The sequence below is a fragment of the Plutella xylostella genome, chromosome 5, assembly GCF_932276165.1.
Source record: "Plutella xylostella chromosome 5, ilPluXylo3.1, whole genome shotgun sequence".
Classification (NCBI taxonomy): domain Eukaryota; kingdom Metazoa; phylum Arthropoda; class Insecta; order Lepidoptera; family Plutellidae; genus Plutella; species Plutella xylostella.
Genome location: NC_063985.1, coordinates 8,848,996 through 8,867,968, shown reverse-complemented (window position 1 = coordinate 8,867,968; position 18,973 = coordinate 8,848,996). Strand labels below are relative to the sequence as shown.

Sequence of the window (18,973 nt, the reverse complement as noted above, 5' to 3'; positions counted from 1 at the left end):
TGTGTTTTTGTTTTACGGAAAATGCCTCATTAGTACCTAATATAGAATCTTGCCAATTCTTGCCTAAGTAAAGATTAAGAAAAATCAAAATAAAGTTAGAATAGCTCTGGAGTTTCATGTCTTGTTTCCATTTTTCTGTACACTAAGAGGGTTCTTTCAGAATAAAGGTGTTTAATAGACTTTAGTTACAAAATTACTAAATTTTATATTTAATATAAATATGTAGTTATTTTTTCCTTATGGTGAAGTGCAATAGCGCCAAGCCAACCGACTTACGAATTAGTAAGACACAACATAAAAGTTTCTTAAACTAGTTTTTTTTTATGTTAGGTTGAATAGTGTGCAGGCTGATAAAATTATCGTTTTCCATTAAATATTAATTTATCTGTTTTTGCATACAACTTAGGCATGCAGTTGTTCATAACACACACTTCTGAAATTTCATTATGGTAGAGGCAATGGTCAGGCAGTTTGAGACAAGGACTTGCCTGTATATTTTTGGGAAGTTCGCATTTATAAGCAGAACTAATAATCATCTTTATAATGTACTTGTAGTACTAAGCTGTGTTATAACTATTCACTGATGCATAATATCATATCTACCACTGAATCAATCTATGTACTTAGATACTACTAGTGATGGATGAAACAAGAGCATAATATTCAAATTTAATTTTAAATAAAACATGGTGGCTTTTGATGGCATTGCAGAAAGTGGACACTGATCCTCAAGTATATAATTATAATTAGTGTATAATTATATGTATTTTGTATCTAGTGTTTACAGTGTCACTTTCACATTGTGACTTTGTGCACTGGATGCATTGTGGGATTTGTAGGCAGACCCCAAATTAGGTCAACTAAATTATTTAAAAAATCAAACTGAAGAACTCATGAAGTGTGGCAAATCCTTTTAACATGATTTATTTAATGTATCGTACCAAAATCTTTTAATAAAATTATTTCCAGAAGATTATTTTATCAGAATGATCCCTTGCACAGATAAGAGAAATGCAAATTATCTTGGCCCTCATGGCATAAAGTTATTCGCAAATAGGTTATAGATAAATATAATATAATTGTTATGTTATAAAATAGATTTCTTACCAATCAATGTATTCTTCCTTGGACGGCGGGCAGCCTCTGGGCGATCACTTTTACTTTCACAATGAAGTCAGTTTACTGATACGGTCTAGGCACTTTTCCTGCGCGTTAATACGACCAACGATATTCCCGATAAAATCAATATTATGAAAAGAATTCCGGGACCGTTTGGGGCGGCGAATACTTTGTTAATTAATTCAATATTACTTGATATAACTTCACTTACAGCGGTACTATAAAACAACTCACTTCCACAACAGGAATTCATTGCAAACCATACTAAATATACATGTTAATTAAATTTTTTCAATAATAGAATATATATGTAAATTTTTTACTAAGTTAAAACCTAAATTTGGCCTATTATTTTATTGTAAAATTTAAATAAATTAAGTAAACACCTGCCTCTGCCTGCCTGACTAAAATAATTTTGACAGTTGTCAAATTGACAGACTTCACATGACTTGACATTTACATACTTTTTTCTGAGTAGGCCGAGGCTTTAACCCATACTGCCACATCCCAGATTAATGTAAGGCCGTGTCCCCAGCCGACTGAGTTTAAGGCGTATCAATTTAGTACGCTCTTCCATATATTTGAAATAGAGTGTCCACAGTCTGCTAGTTTAGTACGCAGTTTGCAGCGTTACTCACGCTGACTATCTCAGTATCTTGCCGCTAACAGTCTGCCCGCTGGGGACACATATATGTCGCAGGCAACTGGTTTAATCTCCTGTTTGATTGAACCACTAGCCCGTTCATTGGATGGCGCTATTCAGTTGTATGACTAAAGGACAACTCGTCAAGTCGTTGATTGTAACGTTCAACGTCTTGACTGAACGTCATTCAGCGAAGTCGTTGAATGGGATATAGTATAGCAACTTTGTAATGTCTGGTTAGGGTGAACATCACCAGACAAGAGTCAACAAAAGAGTCTTAAATAATGGGCTACCACAGGGTTCAGTGCTGGCACCACTACTTTTCAACTTATACATACACGACCTTCCAAGTACCACCTCGCGGAAATTTGGCTATGCAGATGACCTTGCACTTGCGACCCAGCATAAAAGCTTTGAAGCTACTGAGGTAATACTGGAGCGAGATTTAAAGGAAATGGCAATATACTACCGAAACTGGCGTCTCTGCCCTAGTGCAACAAAAACTGAAGTCTGCTGCTTCCATCTCTGCAATAAGCAAGCCGATAGAGAGCTCAAGGTGAGTTTCCAAGACACCATCTTGCGACACAATTTCTACCCTAAGTACCTGGGAGTAACTCTGGATAGAAGTCTCACCTACAAACATCACCTTGAAAAGTTGGCAGGGAAACTAAAGAGCAGGAACAACATCATACAAAAACTAACAGGCACGACATGGGGAGCAAACGCTGCATGCCTTAAAACCTCCACCATGGCTCTGGTGTACTCAACGGCTGAATACTGTGCGCCTGTGTGGAAGAACAGCACACACGTCTCGATGGTGGATGTCCAGCTGAACCACTCAATGAGGCTTATATCAGGCTGTCTAATGCCCACCCCTGCATACTGGCTCCCGGCCCTGAGCCACATAGCCCCACCCCATATTCGCCGTGAAGCCTACCTCAACCGTGAGATGGTTAAGATCCTGGGAAACCCTACCCTGCCAATCAACGAGGATCTTGAGCCCTTAAAAAAGACACGGCTTAAGTCACGTGACCCTCCTGCCAAAAGCTTCCATACATACAACCCTTCGTGGAAAGCTGGCGATGCGTGGAGTAGCGAATGGAGCGAAAACCCACCATCTCGCAAACTATTTGAACCAAGCACAACCCAACGCCCAGCTGGCTTCTGTGAACCGCGGAGTGTCTGGTGCCGACTTAACCGCCTGCGAACAGGAGTAGGCAACTGTGCATACCTCTGGCATAAGTGGGGGTGGAGCGAGTCAGCAGCTTGCGAATGCGGACACCCACAGCAGACCATAGACCACATCGTCTTCGAGTGTCCCATCACAAAATATGCCGGACCTGCCGATGACTTCACCAACCTCACCAGCAGCGCTACTGCATATTTAAATAATTGTAGTTTTTAGTGACATGTATAAATCCTTATTTCAATACTATTTTATGTAACCAGTGAAGCCATACGATAAATAAATAAATAACACAAATAACGTTAATAAAGCTAATTTATTTGCAAAAAACTAACAATATAGGTGCTTTTTGTGTCAGCTGTTAGCTGTTAGACGCCATATTTGTTTTATTCACCACCTGACTGATTTTAAGTCAGCTAACTAGTTGGACGTTTTGTGACGCTTGTACAATCAACGTTCGGCCTAGTCATACAACTGAACAGCGCCATCCAATGAACGGGCTAGTGGTTCAATCAAACAGGAGATTAAACCAGTTGCCTGCGACATATATAAGTCAACTAGCTGACCCGACAAACTTCATACCGCATCTTACCCTATCCGACCCTACATTACACCACCCTACCTTTCTTACCTTTTAAACCTTCCCTGGACTTCCACGAATATTTCAAGACCAAAATTTGCCAAATCGGTTCAGCCGACTAATAAATTATTTTAAATTTAAATCGCACAGGTACAATGTATTATCATTGCTCTTATAGTGAAGGAGAACATCGCGAGGACATCTGCATAAAATATCTAGATTTTAATATATCCTACGACAACATACATAATTATTAATTATGTGAAACCACCAATCCGCCTTGGACCAGCATCGTGGGTAATAATCCAAGCTTAGGAAGAGAGTTTAGACCTGGAGGATAGGAACAAAGGTTCCATTCAATGCGTCGTGTACTTTACATACACCCCAAACAAATAATATAATCTCAACCATTTATATTACTCTCCCGATCTCTGCTATATGCTGCGACTATGACTCTTCTGCAGCTCGGCTATCTATATAGTCACTGCCAACTATGGATTAGTGGCTGTACTTAACATTTATTGATTTTAATTAATGAAAACACGATACTATACATATTTTACGTGTATTTATTCGAAAATACAAGTCAAAATGCCAAATTAAATTATATTAAAGCATGAATCTAAAATACTTAATACAAAACACCAGTTAAATACAGTACAGTTATATACTTTGATGTCATAAATTTTATAAATTAGCGAATAATGTCTAGTTTTATATTGTATTCAACATCCGTGTGGCAAAAATATAAATTTACATATTTATATTGGTTTCCAACCAAATTGGTATAAGTCTAAATCTTCTTAACAGTTAAGAAGAAATTCAATGATCTTAAAATTAATATTACATACTAAGAGAATCAAACTACCAACATACATAGTTTTTGGTAATTAAGTCAGTGGAAAAGTTAGAAAGGAATTATACATGAATATCCATAATTACATTCATGATATCAAATTAAAATTTTGTTGTGAATGCCATAATAGGTAATACCTCAATAAATATTATAATCGAAATTGAGGCACAATTTTGATGGGAGTGGTACTGATAGGTTTCTTTGGACTGAGCTTGTTAGGTGAGTTCATAACCACATCAACAGCCTTTCTTAAGATCTGGTGTTCACTTTTCTTGTACTCTTCTGTGATTTGTGAGAGATCTAAGTCAGCATCAATTACTAATACCTGAAAATAAATAAAGATTTTAATTTTACCATTCATATAAGTAAGTAAATTAATTAGATATTCTTTATCTACATAGGTACCAAGAACAGTAAAACAAATTTAAAATGTATACTGTTAAGTTACAATTGTTAATTTTTTAGAAAATATCCATTAGGGACATTTTATTAAAACTGTTGTGCTTACAATAGGAAAATTTTAAACATTATTATGAATTTAGAATCCTTACAGGAGCTGGGCACTCAGCATGAGTCCTGTTGATGAGCCAGTCTTCATGCAACTTGTGTAAGTCTTCTATATAGGACAGTGGGACACATTGCTCTTCAGATCGCGCACGCTTCTTGATCCTCTCGTGCACAATAGAGGGGGTAGTCTTTAAATAGACTGAAATATAAAAGATAATCTGTAAATATTATTCTATTTCCATGACTTGAGATTGTATCATCATTATCAGCCCACTGCTGGGTAAGCCTTATTATAAGCATGGAGATTGTATGTGGAACATAAAAGGTGAAATAACAGTATTTTAATTACCTATGAGATCAGCCTCAATAGGAATGTGGTGGTGAATAAATCTGAACCACTCGTCAAGAACTGCAAACTGGGCTGGGTGAATAGTGCCATTGTTCTTCATGTGTTCCACAAAGCAATATCTGGCACTGTAGATGGATCTTTCCATCAATTTCACAGGTGTCGCTGTGGGTCTCCTGTGCATGTCCAGCATTGTCAAAGAAACATAAGCTTGGAAGGTCATTGCCCACTTTGCTGGGTCTTTGTACATGAGATCCTGAAATTCAAAAAAAGAAATATGTAGTACATACATACATACATATGCTCACGACTGTAATCCCCGAAGGGGTAGTCAGAGGTGACTCGCATGAGAGTCACCCGCTTTTCGCTGTACATTGTACTCACGTGATAGGTCACGAGCCGTATCGCCATTTTTGAATGAGTACAATGCAAGTTGTCGGGTAAGTGGGCAACCCGACTATCAGATGTTTTCAAGCCACCCGAAGGCCTCTGACTAAGCTTAATGACTGCTACCAAAGCAGCAACCGGGACCCACGGCTTAACGTGCCGTCCGAAGCACGGAAGCGTCCAGAAAAGAACCACTTGAAATCGGCCACCCATCCAATGGCTGACCGTGTCAGTTGTTGCTTAACCTCAGTGATCAGTTACGATCACTGAAGCCCGCTCGACTATGGATGCTTCTCAATATGTAGTAGATGGTAAACAATCATAACATGAGTGATAGAGCTCTAATAGGTATACTTTGTTATATTATACATAGGTATAAATGAGGTATAAATTGATTTGCATATCACCAAGTAGTGAGTCATTATGGGTATCTACGGGATCAGTAATAGATTACTTAATTAATCAAATTATGTTGAAATGCTTTGTACATACCAGGAGATTCCATCCACCCAAGTTACGCCACTCTTCAACAGGCTCGGTGAGCAATGTGATATCTTCAAATCGTCTAAAATGCTCCAGGAATGTCGTTTTGCCGCTGCCAATGTTTCCCTCAACGAACACGGTGAAGGGTTTGTTGTTGGTAGCAGCCATCTCGTGAAAAAATCTCCCTTTTGAAACTACAACACAAAAACAATAATAATGTTGGTTAGTAGCCACACCTCCCACAAAGTGAAGACCGCTTTAATCGAGTACAATAGCGATTTCCCGCCTAAATTGCCCCAAAACATGAACCTAAAAATAACAACGCGCGAATCGTTCTCAACTGTCATACCGGTACATAAAAGTCAAAATTTGTAAACAATTTAATACCTTTATAATTAATCCTTTTTATTATTGAAATTAGCATAATTCAGGAGTAATTATTAAATCATTTTTCTAATTTCCAAAATAAAGGAAGATGTAAATAAACGAAAATAGCTGTTGATTTCAGAAAAAAAATGTGCACATGACGTTTTTACAGCGGCATAATTATTCTGTGATGAATGATGACTTTGGACTACTCGTTGTATTCTGTGTAGGTAGTAAAGTGGCGAGCACGAGTTGGTACTGAGATGACAAGACTGGAACATTCGTACAGTCGGAGTAGACCTGCCGCATGAATCACAGACTACTGACTGATACAACGAACGCACCAATGGCGTAAAACCACGAAATTATTTGACAGCTATACAAAACTGAATTTTCTAGTGGCCTCAGTTGTCTGACGTGTTTCATGTTATTTTCGATCTCAGTGCCGGTACCTAATATATTTGTAGTTGTAAGGAGAATAGCGTAAAATCATCAAAATGTTCTTACTTCAATCCTGCCTAGGTGAGTTTAAAAATATAGGATTTATGCGGAATGTTTACAATTCGCTTCAATAACGATTATTTTTACGATAAATTATACCGGCTAGAAAACGTGTATAAATTTTTGTTACAGGTTTATTACTATGTGTTGCGGGCACTTTAGCACTATATAGTCCATCAGACGATGTTATAGATTTAACTCCGAGTAACTTTGATAAATTAGTCACAAATTCTGATGATATTTGGCTAATAGAGTTCTATGCTCCCTGGTGCGGTCACTGTAAGAACCTCGCTCCTGAGTACAAGAAAGCAGCCACAGCTTTAAAGGTATATGACTTTTAACCACACTTTTTAACTTAGCTATAACATTCATTATTGAAACCTATATGTATACATATAACACAGCCATATATTTTCTTTGCAGGGCATAGTCAAAGTAGGAGCAGTGGATTCTGACCAGCACAAAGGATTTGGATCCCAATATGGAGTTAAAGGGTTCCCCACAATCAAAATATTTACTGGCAGTAAAAACACAGCTTACCAGGGTCAGAGGACTGCCGAGGACCTTGTTGATGCTGCTCTCAAGGCAGTCAAGGACAAGGCGTACCAGGCACTTGGCAAGAAGTCTGGAGGCAGCTCCGGCAAGGTAACAAGCATGGGTTTCAATTTTATAACTTATTTGTTGGACTGGTTTCCATAGTTTTTAACTAAGCCTGTGCTGTGTAAGCAGAGCTAGTATTTGTGCCAAGTATTTTGTATTTACTTAGGTACTTGATAGTATTAAATCATACTCATTTATATAGACTTCTAAGTAGGTATGTTGACAAGCCAAGAATAATGTATGTGTGTTATATTAAACTTATAAATGAAAAGAAAGAAAAAATTCAAATTATATATCTGCCAATTAATATGAATAGTATGAGGTATGTTACATTGAACTATTAAGTTTGCTCTAAAATATGAATGTAGGTATGTCTATACAAAGACATAAGTAATCTTGTGCGGTTTAAACAAAAAGCCTTCCAGTTAAGAATCAAGATATTAAGGAAATTAATCTACAGGATCGTATAATACCTTGGAAGCCAACAGCAAGATCAAAATCAACAGTATCGGCCAAACACCAAATGACTCGGATTAAAAACAAGAAAGTACCAGAACAAATATATTTAATGCAGCCCAATCACACCATTCCGGCTTATTCCAGAAAGTTCCATGGTTCTGAAGTTAACACTCTTAATTCACATAGTAACTTTACTCTTTATTATCAGGCAAAATCCCAAAAGTCTTATCGCAACACCCATGCAGCTAGAACCTTATTTGAAAACTATGAAGGAAGTCAGAACAAAAAAAATAACTATTTACAATCAAAACTATTTCGTAGTTCACCTAATAGAAGGAAAGAGAGATACAACAAATATTAATTAAATTAATAACCTATTAATACATGTATACTGATAAGATTGAAAATTTAGATGTTTTATTAGATTTTAAATATAATTGATTGACCCAATATGATAGTTCACAATTTTTTTTATAAAAGGAATAATTTCGTCACTTATTAAATACAATTTTTAACACTCAGCTGTGCACTAACAGTTCATGGGTCATGCCTAGTTGAAGAACAGTTACACCCCATCCAATCGAGAGTGGAGATTGTAGATAAGCACTATATGTGCTGCTTGATTGATTGATTTGAAAAGGTCTTTATTTGCACATAATGTTAGTTACACAGCTTGCTTACTTTCTAGTGTTAGTTTTTATCCTAGAAGAAACTACTTTAAGCGGAATGTTTTTTCAGACAAGACAATGCCTATATAAACAATATTGCATAAACAACTAATTAAATAACATAAATATATATATTTTTTTTCTAATACGTTAAGTATAAAGTGAGTTTGATGTTTTCATCTACAGATACACACTTTAGTGTAGTGTGTATTAACAACATAAGTATTGTGACAGTTAACACCTAATAAGAACGAAATCTTTAATTAGGTACCTAACAATAATGTTTATAACATTAACATAAAAGTTCAGTTTTAATCATGCTAACTCGGTACATAATGTAAAAAAAATATTGTGGGTAAATTCACAAATCACGCCTCGGCTCGGGCGAATGTGCTGCTTGATTTGCACCCACGCTGTGCCGTGGCTCGGATCCTTATGAATAGGTACTACAGCTAGACTATAATGATCATTTAGGGCGTGGGTGGGTGTTATATATTTTAGAAGATGGCAGCGTTAGTTTAATTTTTTTGCCACGCACCTAATCATCCTTGTACACAATCATGTTATGGAGCATCCAAATTTCAAGACGATGTGTTGGCGCTCGCTTGCGCCGCGTGGCCGCGCGGTGGTGTGGGTGATACATGATAACGCGCCTGGCATACACAGAACACACACCTTCCTTGTATTGTATTACACCACTCCCATAAGAGAGATTCGGAAATGTACTTATACAAAGAACACCCATATTGTAAAATTAATAATAAACTTTTATTTAGGGAATACTAAATTATAGTTGGCCTCTCAAATCCTTGATGTATGATTCAGATTCAGACAAATCAAATCTATTTTGTTTCTTAAAGGTTTGAAACTTTGTGTACAGGATAAGAATATTTGTGAATAAAATATGCAAGTTTTTTTTTTAATTACAAATTATAACGAGACAGTTGTTATCACAAGTTCTCCTATTATGTTCTTTATGAGCATACCTTACCTTATCGAATTGAACCTTTTTACATTATGTATCACATGCCTACAAACTAAGTACTATACTACAATATTATACCTACTTAAAATTTTAAAAAAACTTTTTCATCACATTTATCAAACTATAAAAAAGTGCGTATTATATATTTAAGTACCTACAATCTGCACGATGCGTAAGTATGCTTTATACCTACCACTACCATATTAGCTAACATTACCAGTGCTCGTATTGTTACTTTACTCAGTACACATTATCTACATTAACTTTAATTAATACATACTTACATATTTTACTTATACTAAATTACTAACCCACTTAAACTCTGCCAAAACACATTTAATTTGTATGCCAATAATTGTAATACTTAACTAGAATTGTTCACTGTTTGGAAGGAACTGGTTCCTGACACACAGGTCACCCTAGTTTAGGAACCAGGGCTACCCCACCTTGTATGTTTTTACTTATTACAATAAATATATGTTTATGTATAGCTTATTTCAAACTATATTGCATTGTAAAAAAAGGCGTGATACCTACTTATTTTTTCTCACCAGCATCATCATTCAATCATTTACAACAGTACTGTATTTAATTCAATTATCTTAACTAATGACAACAAATCCTCCCACGCAGTCGGACGTGGTGACGCTGACGGACAGCAACTTCAAGGAGCTGGTGCTGGAGAGCGACGACCTGTGGCTGGTGGAATTCTACGCGCCGTGGTGCGGCCACTGCAAGAACCTCGAGCCGCAGTGGGCCAAGGCCGCCACCGAGCTTAAGGGCAAGGTAATTTGAATTACAGGTGCGGGTGAGCTGAGCCAGGTGTCTTTAAGCCTGGTTGACCCGGTTGCGGTAACACGATACAAGGCTCATCAAGTTATGATGGCCTGAGATCTGGGTCTGAAGTTCTGAAGTCTGGTTCTAAAAAAACAAAATAAAGTAGTTAGTAGACTGTCACCATTAGATATTAATTGGAATTCACTTCTGCAGCAGGCCATTACTATTCTGGAAAAAATGGGTTCCGCTCATCTCGCATAATCTTTATTGACCAAAACTCATTTCGCATAACTCGTATGGTCTAAACTTTTTTGGCCGAACCATCACTTTGCCAAGACTTATGTGGCATAAGGCTCGTTTCGTCTAAAACTCTTTAGGCACAATCTTTAAACACCTAAGTTTCGTTTGCTCAAATTCATGTTCGTCTATACCTATGTATAATCTTGTTTCTCCTAATGTTATCTTAATAAATAATATATTAAGTATGTAGTAAATGTACAAATTGTGGTATTTTTCTCCTACATCACGAAAATCACGATGTTGTATGATCAAAAAATCGAAAGTTAACGACCAATATAATTATTACAAACCCCATGAGATTGAAACCTAAAAATAGGTGCGACGACGAGCAAAGCGAGGAGGAGCGTGTTAGGTGCACATGTTCATCAAAACCAAAGCGGAGCGCAGCGAAGCGGAGCGGAGCGTTTTCCAAACAGCGGAAACAATACAAGGCACCAGTTTGCGCTATGTAGGGAGACGCTCCGTCAAAGTTAAAGCCAAACGTATATTATTACTTTGTATAAACCTATGCCATAGCATTATTAGGCTATTCAAGATTTGGCCATACCATTATTAGGCTAAACAATGTTATGCGAAATAACTTTTTACTAAACGAGATTTATGCCATACGATTTTCGGCGTAACGAGACTTTGACCAAACGTTACTATGCAATACGAGATTAGGCAAATAAATCTTATGCCAAAAAAGGTAGAACCGGAAAAAATATTTTATCAACATTAATCTAAAATTAAAGTTTCAAACACTATTATTTAATCTACGTAAATGTATGACCTGTAACTACTCACCGAAAAGTATTTATACTACCTTCTACCCCCCACCTTCTTCACCAGGTGAAGCTGGGCGCGCTGGACGCCACGGTGCACACGAGCATGGCGTCCCGGTACCAGGTGCAGGGCTACCCCACCATCAAGCTGTTCCGCGCCGGCAAGAAGTCTTCAGACTCCGTGGAGGACTACAACGGAGGCCGAACTGCCAGTGACATCGTCGCCTTCGCGCTCGACAAGCTGGCCGAAAACATCGCCGCGCCTGAGATCATTCAGGTGAGAATTAAAAAATAAATAATTTGAAATTCGAATTTAGAATGCGGTCGTTGGTTTTTGTTTTAGTCGTTTGAGCCTGAAATCTATCAGGTGAGATATAAAAAAATATAATCTGAAATTCGAATTACTATACGTTACTTGAGTTTTTTAGTGCTAGTTTTTATTGGATTATTTTGCAATAGGTGTTGATATGGAGAGCACTTGACTTGGTATGAGTGTTCGAAAACTTATGTAGGTGATTTCAGTCCTGCCATACGTTTAGGGTTGTAGAGTCAATGTAGTAAATCATGTATTTCCTACATAGCCATAGGCACATACTTCCCATCCATGGCCCATTCGTTTTTTCCATGCTGTATAAATACTAGAGTGTAGGGACCAAGCATTTTTATAAACACGATCTAAACATACCCACTTAAAATCTATCTAAAATATTTGTACGGAATCGCTCATAGTTCTTGACAAGTTATTAACCTTTATTCACGGTAATCATATCACTTGTTGTGAGAAACCCTGTGTTTGCATAACATACTTACATAGTCTATCAACTTCCTCACTGGCCATTGAACTTTCCCACGCAAATATTTCCATAGTAGCTACTTTGCAGATTGATGAAGAAGATTACACCTACCTTGATACAATAAAATATCAGCTTCATCTACATAAATAAATGAAAGTCTGACCTATTAAATCATTAGTTTTGTGACAAATAAAACAGTAACTCTTGATTAGCAGTTTTAAACATCATACCTACATCATTATTATTTAATTACATAATTCTGTTATCGATATTTGTATTTAGGATTTTATTATCATAATGGTTGGCCTTCCAAATTTTGTTGATTAAATAATCGGAAGATTAATACTGATCTGCAAGCTAACAAGATAGTCTTTTCGTAAATATAGCCAAGCAAAATAACAATAGTGGTCTACCGTTAACTCTGACATTTATCTGTTTTGTACTCGTATAATCTTTATCCCTACTCGGCCGAAAAACTTTGCGTCGGGGCGCCTGGCGTCTTGTCTAGAAATGGAGGGACCGACTCGACTTTTATATTCTAACTGGCTAATATTAATATTATAGTCTAGTGTTTGCTAATATCAAGCTTAAATTGCGTTTAGACATACAACCTAACTATATTTTTTTAATATCGTAACTAATAATTATGAATTTAATCTACTCAATTACGATCTTAGCATGAAATAGAATTCCAATTCGTTCTATTCGTAAGTATACGGCTTGTAGAAAAGGTATAAGAAAGCCTCGATGCGATTATTACGCTGACGTTTTATTACGTATAACAAATGCTGCAGCTAGTAAGCTATTGGTGAACTCGGTTAAACTTGTGAAGGGGTTGTGAAGGCTGTATTTACAAAGTGAAGTATATCAAAACTGTCATAAAACTGTGCCTCAGCATAAGCCGTCGCATCGTCTACATTACACTTAAGCTAATCAGCCACCGAATAATTTTATTTTATTTTACATTTGAGGAAAACTTACAGCTATTAATAGGTGGATAGCAATTGTAAAGTGTAACTAAAAGCCAATTATCAGTTTTCGCTGATATACAACTTAATAAAAAGATCACAAGATTGTACACTCATACTTAATTATGCTAACAATAATGTAACATATAATAATTTATCTTTCTCCCCCTCACCCCAGGTGGTAGACGAAGCTAGCCTGGCGGCGTGCGGCGCGCAGCCGCTGTGCGTGGTCTCCATCCTACCTCACATCCTGGACTGCGGCGCCGCCTGCCGCAACGACTACCTGGACGTGCTGCGACGCATGGGCGAGAAGTACAAGAACAAGATGTGGGGGTGAGTTGCCTGCAGTGGGGATACTGTGATATGAGCCGGCTCCAAGACTTGAGGGTTATTGCCATAATCGCCACGCTTGGCAGGTAGGCGGGTTGGAGATAAGTGTGTTGGTGGTGCCAGACACATAAATGTATAGTAAAAACTGATTACTAAAATTAAGGGTCAGGTGACACTTTTATTTAATTTTATAAACTCCTACTTACTACAAAAAAAAACAGTTGCACAGTGTGTGGCTTCATAATATAGTACAGTACAATAATTTGTAATGACGACAAGAACATCTTTCCAAATATAACAGACTCCCAGGAAACTATTTAAAAAAACACAAGCATATTTTATCTATCTCCTTCCCTCCCTACCTCTTCCACCTATTCTAACCCTGTACTAAACCTACATATCTCTGCACCTCAGTTGGATCTGGGCGGAGGCGGGCGCGCAGCCGGCGCTCGAGGAGGCGCTGGAGCTGGGCGGCTTCGGCTACCCCGCCATGGCCGTCGTCAACGCCAAGAAGCTCAAGTTCTCCACGCTCAGGGGATCCTTCTCCGAGACCGGCATCAACGAGTTCTTGAGGTTAGTGTTTTGGAAGAAAATACCGAAAGTAGATTCAAAACTGAGCGTGTTTTTTCTGCTGTGTTAGCCACAATTTTGAGGTGACTGACTTATTTCCGTTATTCGGGCATAAGTATGTAAAACTCGAGAACAATCATAATGTCTGTCAAACAAAATATGGAGGTATTCTAATAGTTCAGTTATACATGGTAATTTATCATGAAAGAAGAAAAAAATGGCGCCTTTATATGAGAAGAAAGCGCCTTGACACATTCCAAGCGCACCAAGCCTTCTGCGTAGCATAGACTTGCAAAATCCTCAACGGTTCCTAGTATACTAATGACTCTCATATCCATTCGCAGAGACCTGTCGTTCGGCCGCGGTCAGACGGCGCCTGTGCGCGGCGCGGCCCTGCCCGCCGCCGCCACCACTGAGCCCTGGGACGGCAAGGACGGGGAGTTGCCCCAGGAGGAGGACATTGACCTCTCGGACGTGGATCTAGAGAAGGACGAGCTATAAGCACACGCGGTCACAGAGTAACAGCACTTGCGCAGAGCCGTGTGAATGGGTAGTGGTCATAATCAGAAGTCATAACGTTTTGTACAACTAAATTTTACTCATGAGAAGGACTTTTTTAAAGATTTAATAACTAACTTTTTGGCTACTAGATACTTACTAATAAGTAAAGAGCTGGATTTTGCTCAAATTGTATGTCTTCGTAATGTGTCAGAATCAAGTGTGTTTATCCTATTGTATTCGTGATAATATGTTTGCATCGGACATGCGTTGATGTGAGAATGAGTATATCATGATATCAGGTCGTTATTGCATGGATCGTAGTGCATTGCTTTATTTTTGTATGACGTTTTTCCGACATATCTTCATCACAAACTAGTACAGAAATATTTTTTGTTAAATGTTCTTAACCGTTTTGAGATTAGACATTTTTAGGTATAAAATTAAGAGTACTTTTAAATTAAGTCTGACGTGTCTATCTCTTCCATAGTGTAAAGTTGTGGCATTTAATAAATATAATGTGTAAACATTGTTATTAGGTAACACTAATAAAATTCTGCTAATTTTTTTAAACAATTGTTTGTCGTTTCATTTATTTCACACTAGAATGAGAATTAATAAAAAATACAAATATTTCGCATTCAAATACATTTGATATGCAGAGCGGTTTTCTGTGCAAATGGTCTATTATGTAGTCTGAGCCTATCTGAAACCTAGTTAAACATTGTGAGATATGGCGTTTCGACTTTCTCCGTGTTCGGCATCATAAGGGTCACAGTGACAGTTAAATAAAGTCCATTTTTCTCTCCACCTTTAGTTTGCAAGGTGCGGGTGCCTATATAAATAGAGTGAGTCGCCCGCGCGCCTCAGTTGGTTTTTGATTTTTGAAGTGAACACTTCGGCAAAATGGCTCAATGTAGCCACGGTTCTCGTCGGCTTCGCTCCGACGGGGAAAAATATAATATTGAATTTGTGGAGTCCTCGCTGCCGGGAGCTGTAGCGTGATGCGGACCAGGCGGCGCGGGGCCTGCCGGCTGCTGTGCACGCAGCCATTGCTGAGGATTTCGCAACGAAGGTTTGAGTTGATAAGCCGTGAGTAAAATGCTATTATTTACTGCTTTTAAAAGCTCAGCCACTGGTCATAATGCTCCGGCGCTTGGGGTTTTTATCCCACGCAGTAGGGTCCGATTCAATAGTCGTGGTGATGATTGATCACATATTCCGGTCCTACTAGTGGCGCTTGAGCTAGATACTTACATTAATGACCGCTTTTAGTAAAGCATATGTTAATTTTATACAGGAAAAAATTATAAAAATATATTTTTCTACCCTCAATTTCTAATATTTTTAGAAAACAGTTGATAAAAACTTTGCTATTACAATAATGCACTTGATTATAGCTTATGTAAGGCTTTACAAACAGGAGCTTTCCAGGACCATCATAGGATTTTTTACAGGAAGCACGTGGCTCCGAGTTTCAGTATGTTGGGACATTGTGGCATGTGCGGCGAGTAATGTGATCCGCCGGTACCTACCCGCTGAGGGTAGGCAGGCCGATTCGGTGAAATTGAAGTTTCGTGTAACCTGCACCCGGCCCTGTGCTCCCGCGCTGGCCGCCGTCTCGTGGCACCTGCATCGCAGCGTACACCCGGCCCTGCGCTCCTGCCCTGGCCACCGGTTTGTGCCACCTGCATCGCAGCATACACCCGGCCCTGTGCTCCTGCGCTGGCCGCCGTCTCGTGCCACCTGCATCGCAGCGTACACCCGGTCCTGGCCCTGGCCACCGGTTTGTGGTACCTGCATCGCTGCATAGACCCAGCCATGCACTCCTGCCCTGGCGGCTGTACACCCGGTCCTGGCCCTGGCCACCGTTTTGTGCCACCTGCATCGCAGTGTACACCCGGTCCTGGCCCTGGCCACCGGTTGTGCTACCTGCATCGCGGCATAGACCCAGCCATGCACTCCTGCCCTGGCGGCTGTGTTGTTCCACCTGCATCGCTGCGCACACCTGGCACTCCTGTTCTGGTTGCCAGATCCAAACGCCCCCTGTCTGGGAAGAGATTTTATGCTCAGCGGAAACGCCTGCACTATTGCTAGCACGGTCATCATCGTCATCAGCCATCATTATGAGTGACTTATTTAGAAGGTATCGAGTAACGTGCGCTATTCATCAGTGATTTTGGCATATGCAGACGAACGTTTACTGCCAAGGTTGGTCATGTTAGCCATACAAGGGCACACCAACGAAGTCTGAGTAACCACCTGCAGTCGCCGTAGCCGCATCGGCATGGATGACGACAAATCGGGTAACGTGCACCGCTTCTAAAAGTGTTATAGCACTTCAATTTGATGCCTCCGCTGAGGTAGGGTATTCTATTAAAGCAGCTTTCTTCTGAACTGCCCAAAGTGACCTGTAGACTGCTCCTGGGGATAGTTGTGCAATAAATTTTTTATTTCGATGTCTCTGCTGAAGAAACGGTCTAATGCAGCTTTTGTTCTAAACTGCCTAAAGATCATTGGACTGCTCATGGGAATGGTGACGCACGGTAAGTACAGGAGCGTTACTCTATACTGATGAGAAACGAACGAACGAGAGCTGTCGTTCAATCGGCACGTTTAATACATACAAACAGATAGAGCGGCTCGCGCCGCAGTGCACCGAAAGTTCGTTTTTCGTCATATAAAGTGACCCCCCAGACACTATCTTTAAGTGTCATGACACATCGGCAGATTCCAGCTTTGAGTGTTTTCTTTTCTCGGCTGTGAGCAAAGTGAATCTCACCGGCGAGTGTTCAACCTAAAAGCACTGAGCTAATTCCTGATTTCGTGAAAGTCGCTGTTGCTATACCATACCGCTTCTCAAGTTACCGAACTTATTATGATCCTACTGTCGGGTGATCATGATCAGAGTGTCATCGCGGTTTCTGAGTGGCACCACATTAGCTGTCTTCCTTATGTCCCAGTGGATTGTGAGTGTGTATCCGAGCTCTTTGTTGAAAAATGCGTGAACCTCCTACGCAGCAGCTGTCTACTATATAGTTGTGTATCGAATAAATCGAGTAACGGTGCTCTTGCACGAGACGACTACCTTTTGGTAAAATTATAACTTCCACTATTCTGGGAACATGCATATACCTACTGTGTACTGTGTATCACATCACGTGTAGCCGCAGCCTTACTCAAATTACTGGGCTAGATAATAAACAATGGCAGTCGTCATTAAATTTCTATGAATTCATCATTTGGAGCACAATTCAAAGGATGAAAGTACCTATTCATGCCTAAACGGCTTCTCAATGAAAATGTATTTTTAATTCGATTCTGGCGCAAACGTTTCATAACTATTTTTCAACACTGTATCTGCTGAAACTTCTTAGACTGACTGGTGCAGACGTGCCGTTTTCACAATTCCATTTTGAGTAATCCTCAACTTTTTTATGGATCTTTCAGTTAGTTACGTAACTAGTTACCAAGTAAAATGTTTGGACTCGCATCTGATTGGAGCTCTCTGGTATATATATCTACTAAGCTAGTACAGAGTTATAACCGGGCAGTGGTGACGTGGCGTCGTGGTAGCTGCTTGATTTATTAGAGTTTGCTGAAAACTTTCAAAATAAGTAAAATTATTAGTCATAACTCTTCGCAGTTCTTTCAGAATGCAATATCAGGTCGCTGAAGTAGGTAACCTTCCTTAGCTGGACAACAACAACAAGCCTTTTTGTTTTGAAGAATGTCATAGTTATTCACCGTTCCACTGTCATATCGATGTCCAAGGACTTTTTCTTTGGTATAGCTTACTACCTAAGTTTACCTATAGATAGCCGCAAGCTATCTGCTGTTGGCGAACTGTCAGTTCTGATTGATAAGTCAGGCTCGAGGTGGCTCGTCCAACTGTCCATGTTCCCGCCACCATGATTGTTGCTTCCACAGATTAGAGAGTCTATGTTGGCTGTCGTTGCATCAGGTCTGATCAGGTACAACTAACATCGTTACGTACCATCTTTATTTAATCGAGCTATTTTATTTTGTGTTGTCTTGGTTGACTTAATGGTTTTAAAATTTAACCTACAACAATGTAAGTAGGTACCTAGTGTACCTACTTACGTACCTTTGAAGTTGCAACAAGGCGAAGCCTAAATTAAGGTTTTGGCCGGGACCTACCCTTAGTGTTGACGAACATACCTAAAGGTGACCTTGTTAATGTTTTTCATATGAAGTACTGAACATTTTACTTATCCTGGTGGCATGACTGATCATTTACTTACCCAGTTAAGACATGTTAGCCG

General features: G+C 39.1%; 3 protein-coding genes across 5 annotated transcripts in view; 1 reads left to right on the top strand and 2 right to left on the bottom strand.

The window, feature by feature from the left end:
* Positions 1-1,530, bottom strand: part of LOC105393589 (solute carrier organic anion transporter family member 74D) — a 33,839-nt gene extending 32,309 nt beyond the window's left edge. For both annotated transcript variants that reach the window (XM_048633065.1, XM_048633064.1), the window contains exon 1: positions 1,108-1,530. The gene's annotated coding sequence lies outside the window, so the exon portion shown is untranslated. The remainder of the gene's footprint in view (positions 1-1,107) is intronic.
* Positions 1,531-4,077: 2,547 nt separating this feature from the next.
* Positions 4,078-6,655, bottom strand: LOC105393061 (deoxynucleoside kinase). Of its 2 annotated transcripts, XM_048633305.1 has the most exons (5): positions 6,495-6,655; positions 6,117-6,301; positions 5,241-5,493; positions 4,936-5,090; positions 4,078-4,709 (listed from the first exon to the last, which is right to left on the bottom strand). In XM_048633305.1, exons 1-5 carry the CDS (start codon positions 6,529-6,531, stop codon positions 4,533-4,535), a joined length of 807 nt encoding a protein of 268 aa, XP_048489262.1. In that variant the 5' UTR covers positions 6,532-6,655; the 3' UTR covers positions 4,078-4,532. The 2 variants fall into 2 exon arrangements, with proteins under 2 accessions (XP_048489262.1, XP_048489263.1); XM_048633306.1 differs by lacking the exon at positions 6,495-6,655 and having other exon boundaries at positions 6,117-6,440.
* A 179-nt stretch (positions 6,656-6,834) lies between these two features.
* On the top strand, positions 6,835-15,263 carry LOC105393053 (protein disulfide-isomerase A6 homolog). The gene is made up of 8 exons (XM_011564768.3): positions 6,835-6,995; positions 7,107-7,300; positions 7,398-7,619; positions 10,320-10,472; positions 11,595-11,804; positions 13,468-13,622; positions 14,034-14,192; positions 14,534-15,263. The coding sequence occupies exons 1-8, from the start codon at positions 6,971-6,973 to the stop codon at positions 14,688-14,690; spliced, it is 1,275 nt and encodes a 424-aa protein (XP_011563070.3). The 5' UTR covers positions 6,835-6,970; the 3' UTR covers positions 14,691-15,263.
* Positions 15,264-18,973: the final 3,710 nt, after the last annotated feature.

What these genes read in the sequence shown, in the direction of transcription:
- LOC105393061 (XM_048633305.1), bottom strand. Translation starts at nt 6,531, where the DNA reads ATGCTAATTTCAATAATAAAAAGGATTAATTATAAAG. An exon ending in AAAAAGGATTAATTATAAAG is followed by an intron (nt 6,302 to 6,494) that starts GTATTAAATTGT and finishes TTTGTGTTGTAG; the next exon opens with TTTCAAAAGGGAGATTTTTT. An exon ending in TATTGAGGCTGATCTCATAG is followed by an intron (nt 5,091 to 5,240) that starts GTAATTAAAATA and finishes TTTATATTTCAG; the next exon opens with TCTATTTAAAGACTACCCCC.
- LOC105393053 (XM_011564768.3), top strand. Translation starts at nt 6,971, where the DNA reads ATGTTCTTACTTCAATCCTGCCTAG. An exon ending in CTGGAGGCAGCTCCGGCAAG is followed by an intron (nt 7,620 to 10,319) that starts GTAACAAGCATG and finishes CCTCCCACGCAG; the next exon opens with TCGGACGTGGTGACGCTGAC. An exon ending in CCACCGAGCTTAAGGGCAAG is followed by an intron (nt 10,473 to 11,594) that starts GTAATTTGAATT and finishes CTTCTTCACCAG; the next exon opens with GTGAAGCTGGGCGCGCTGGA.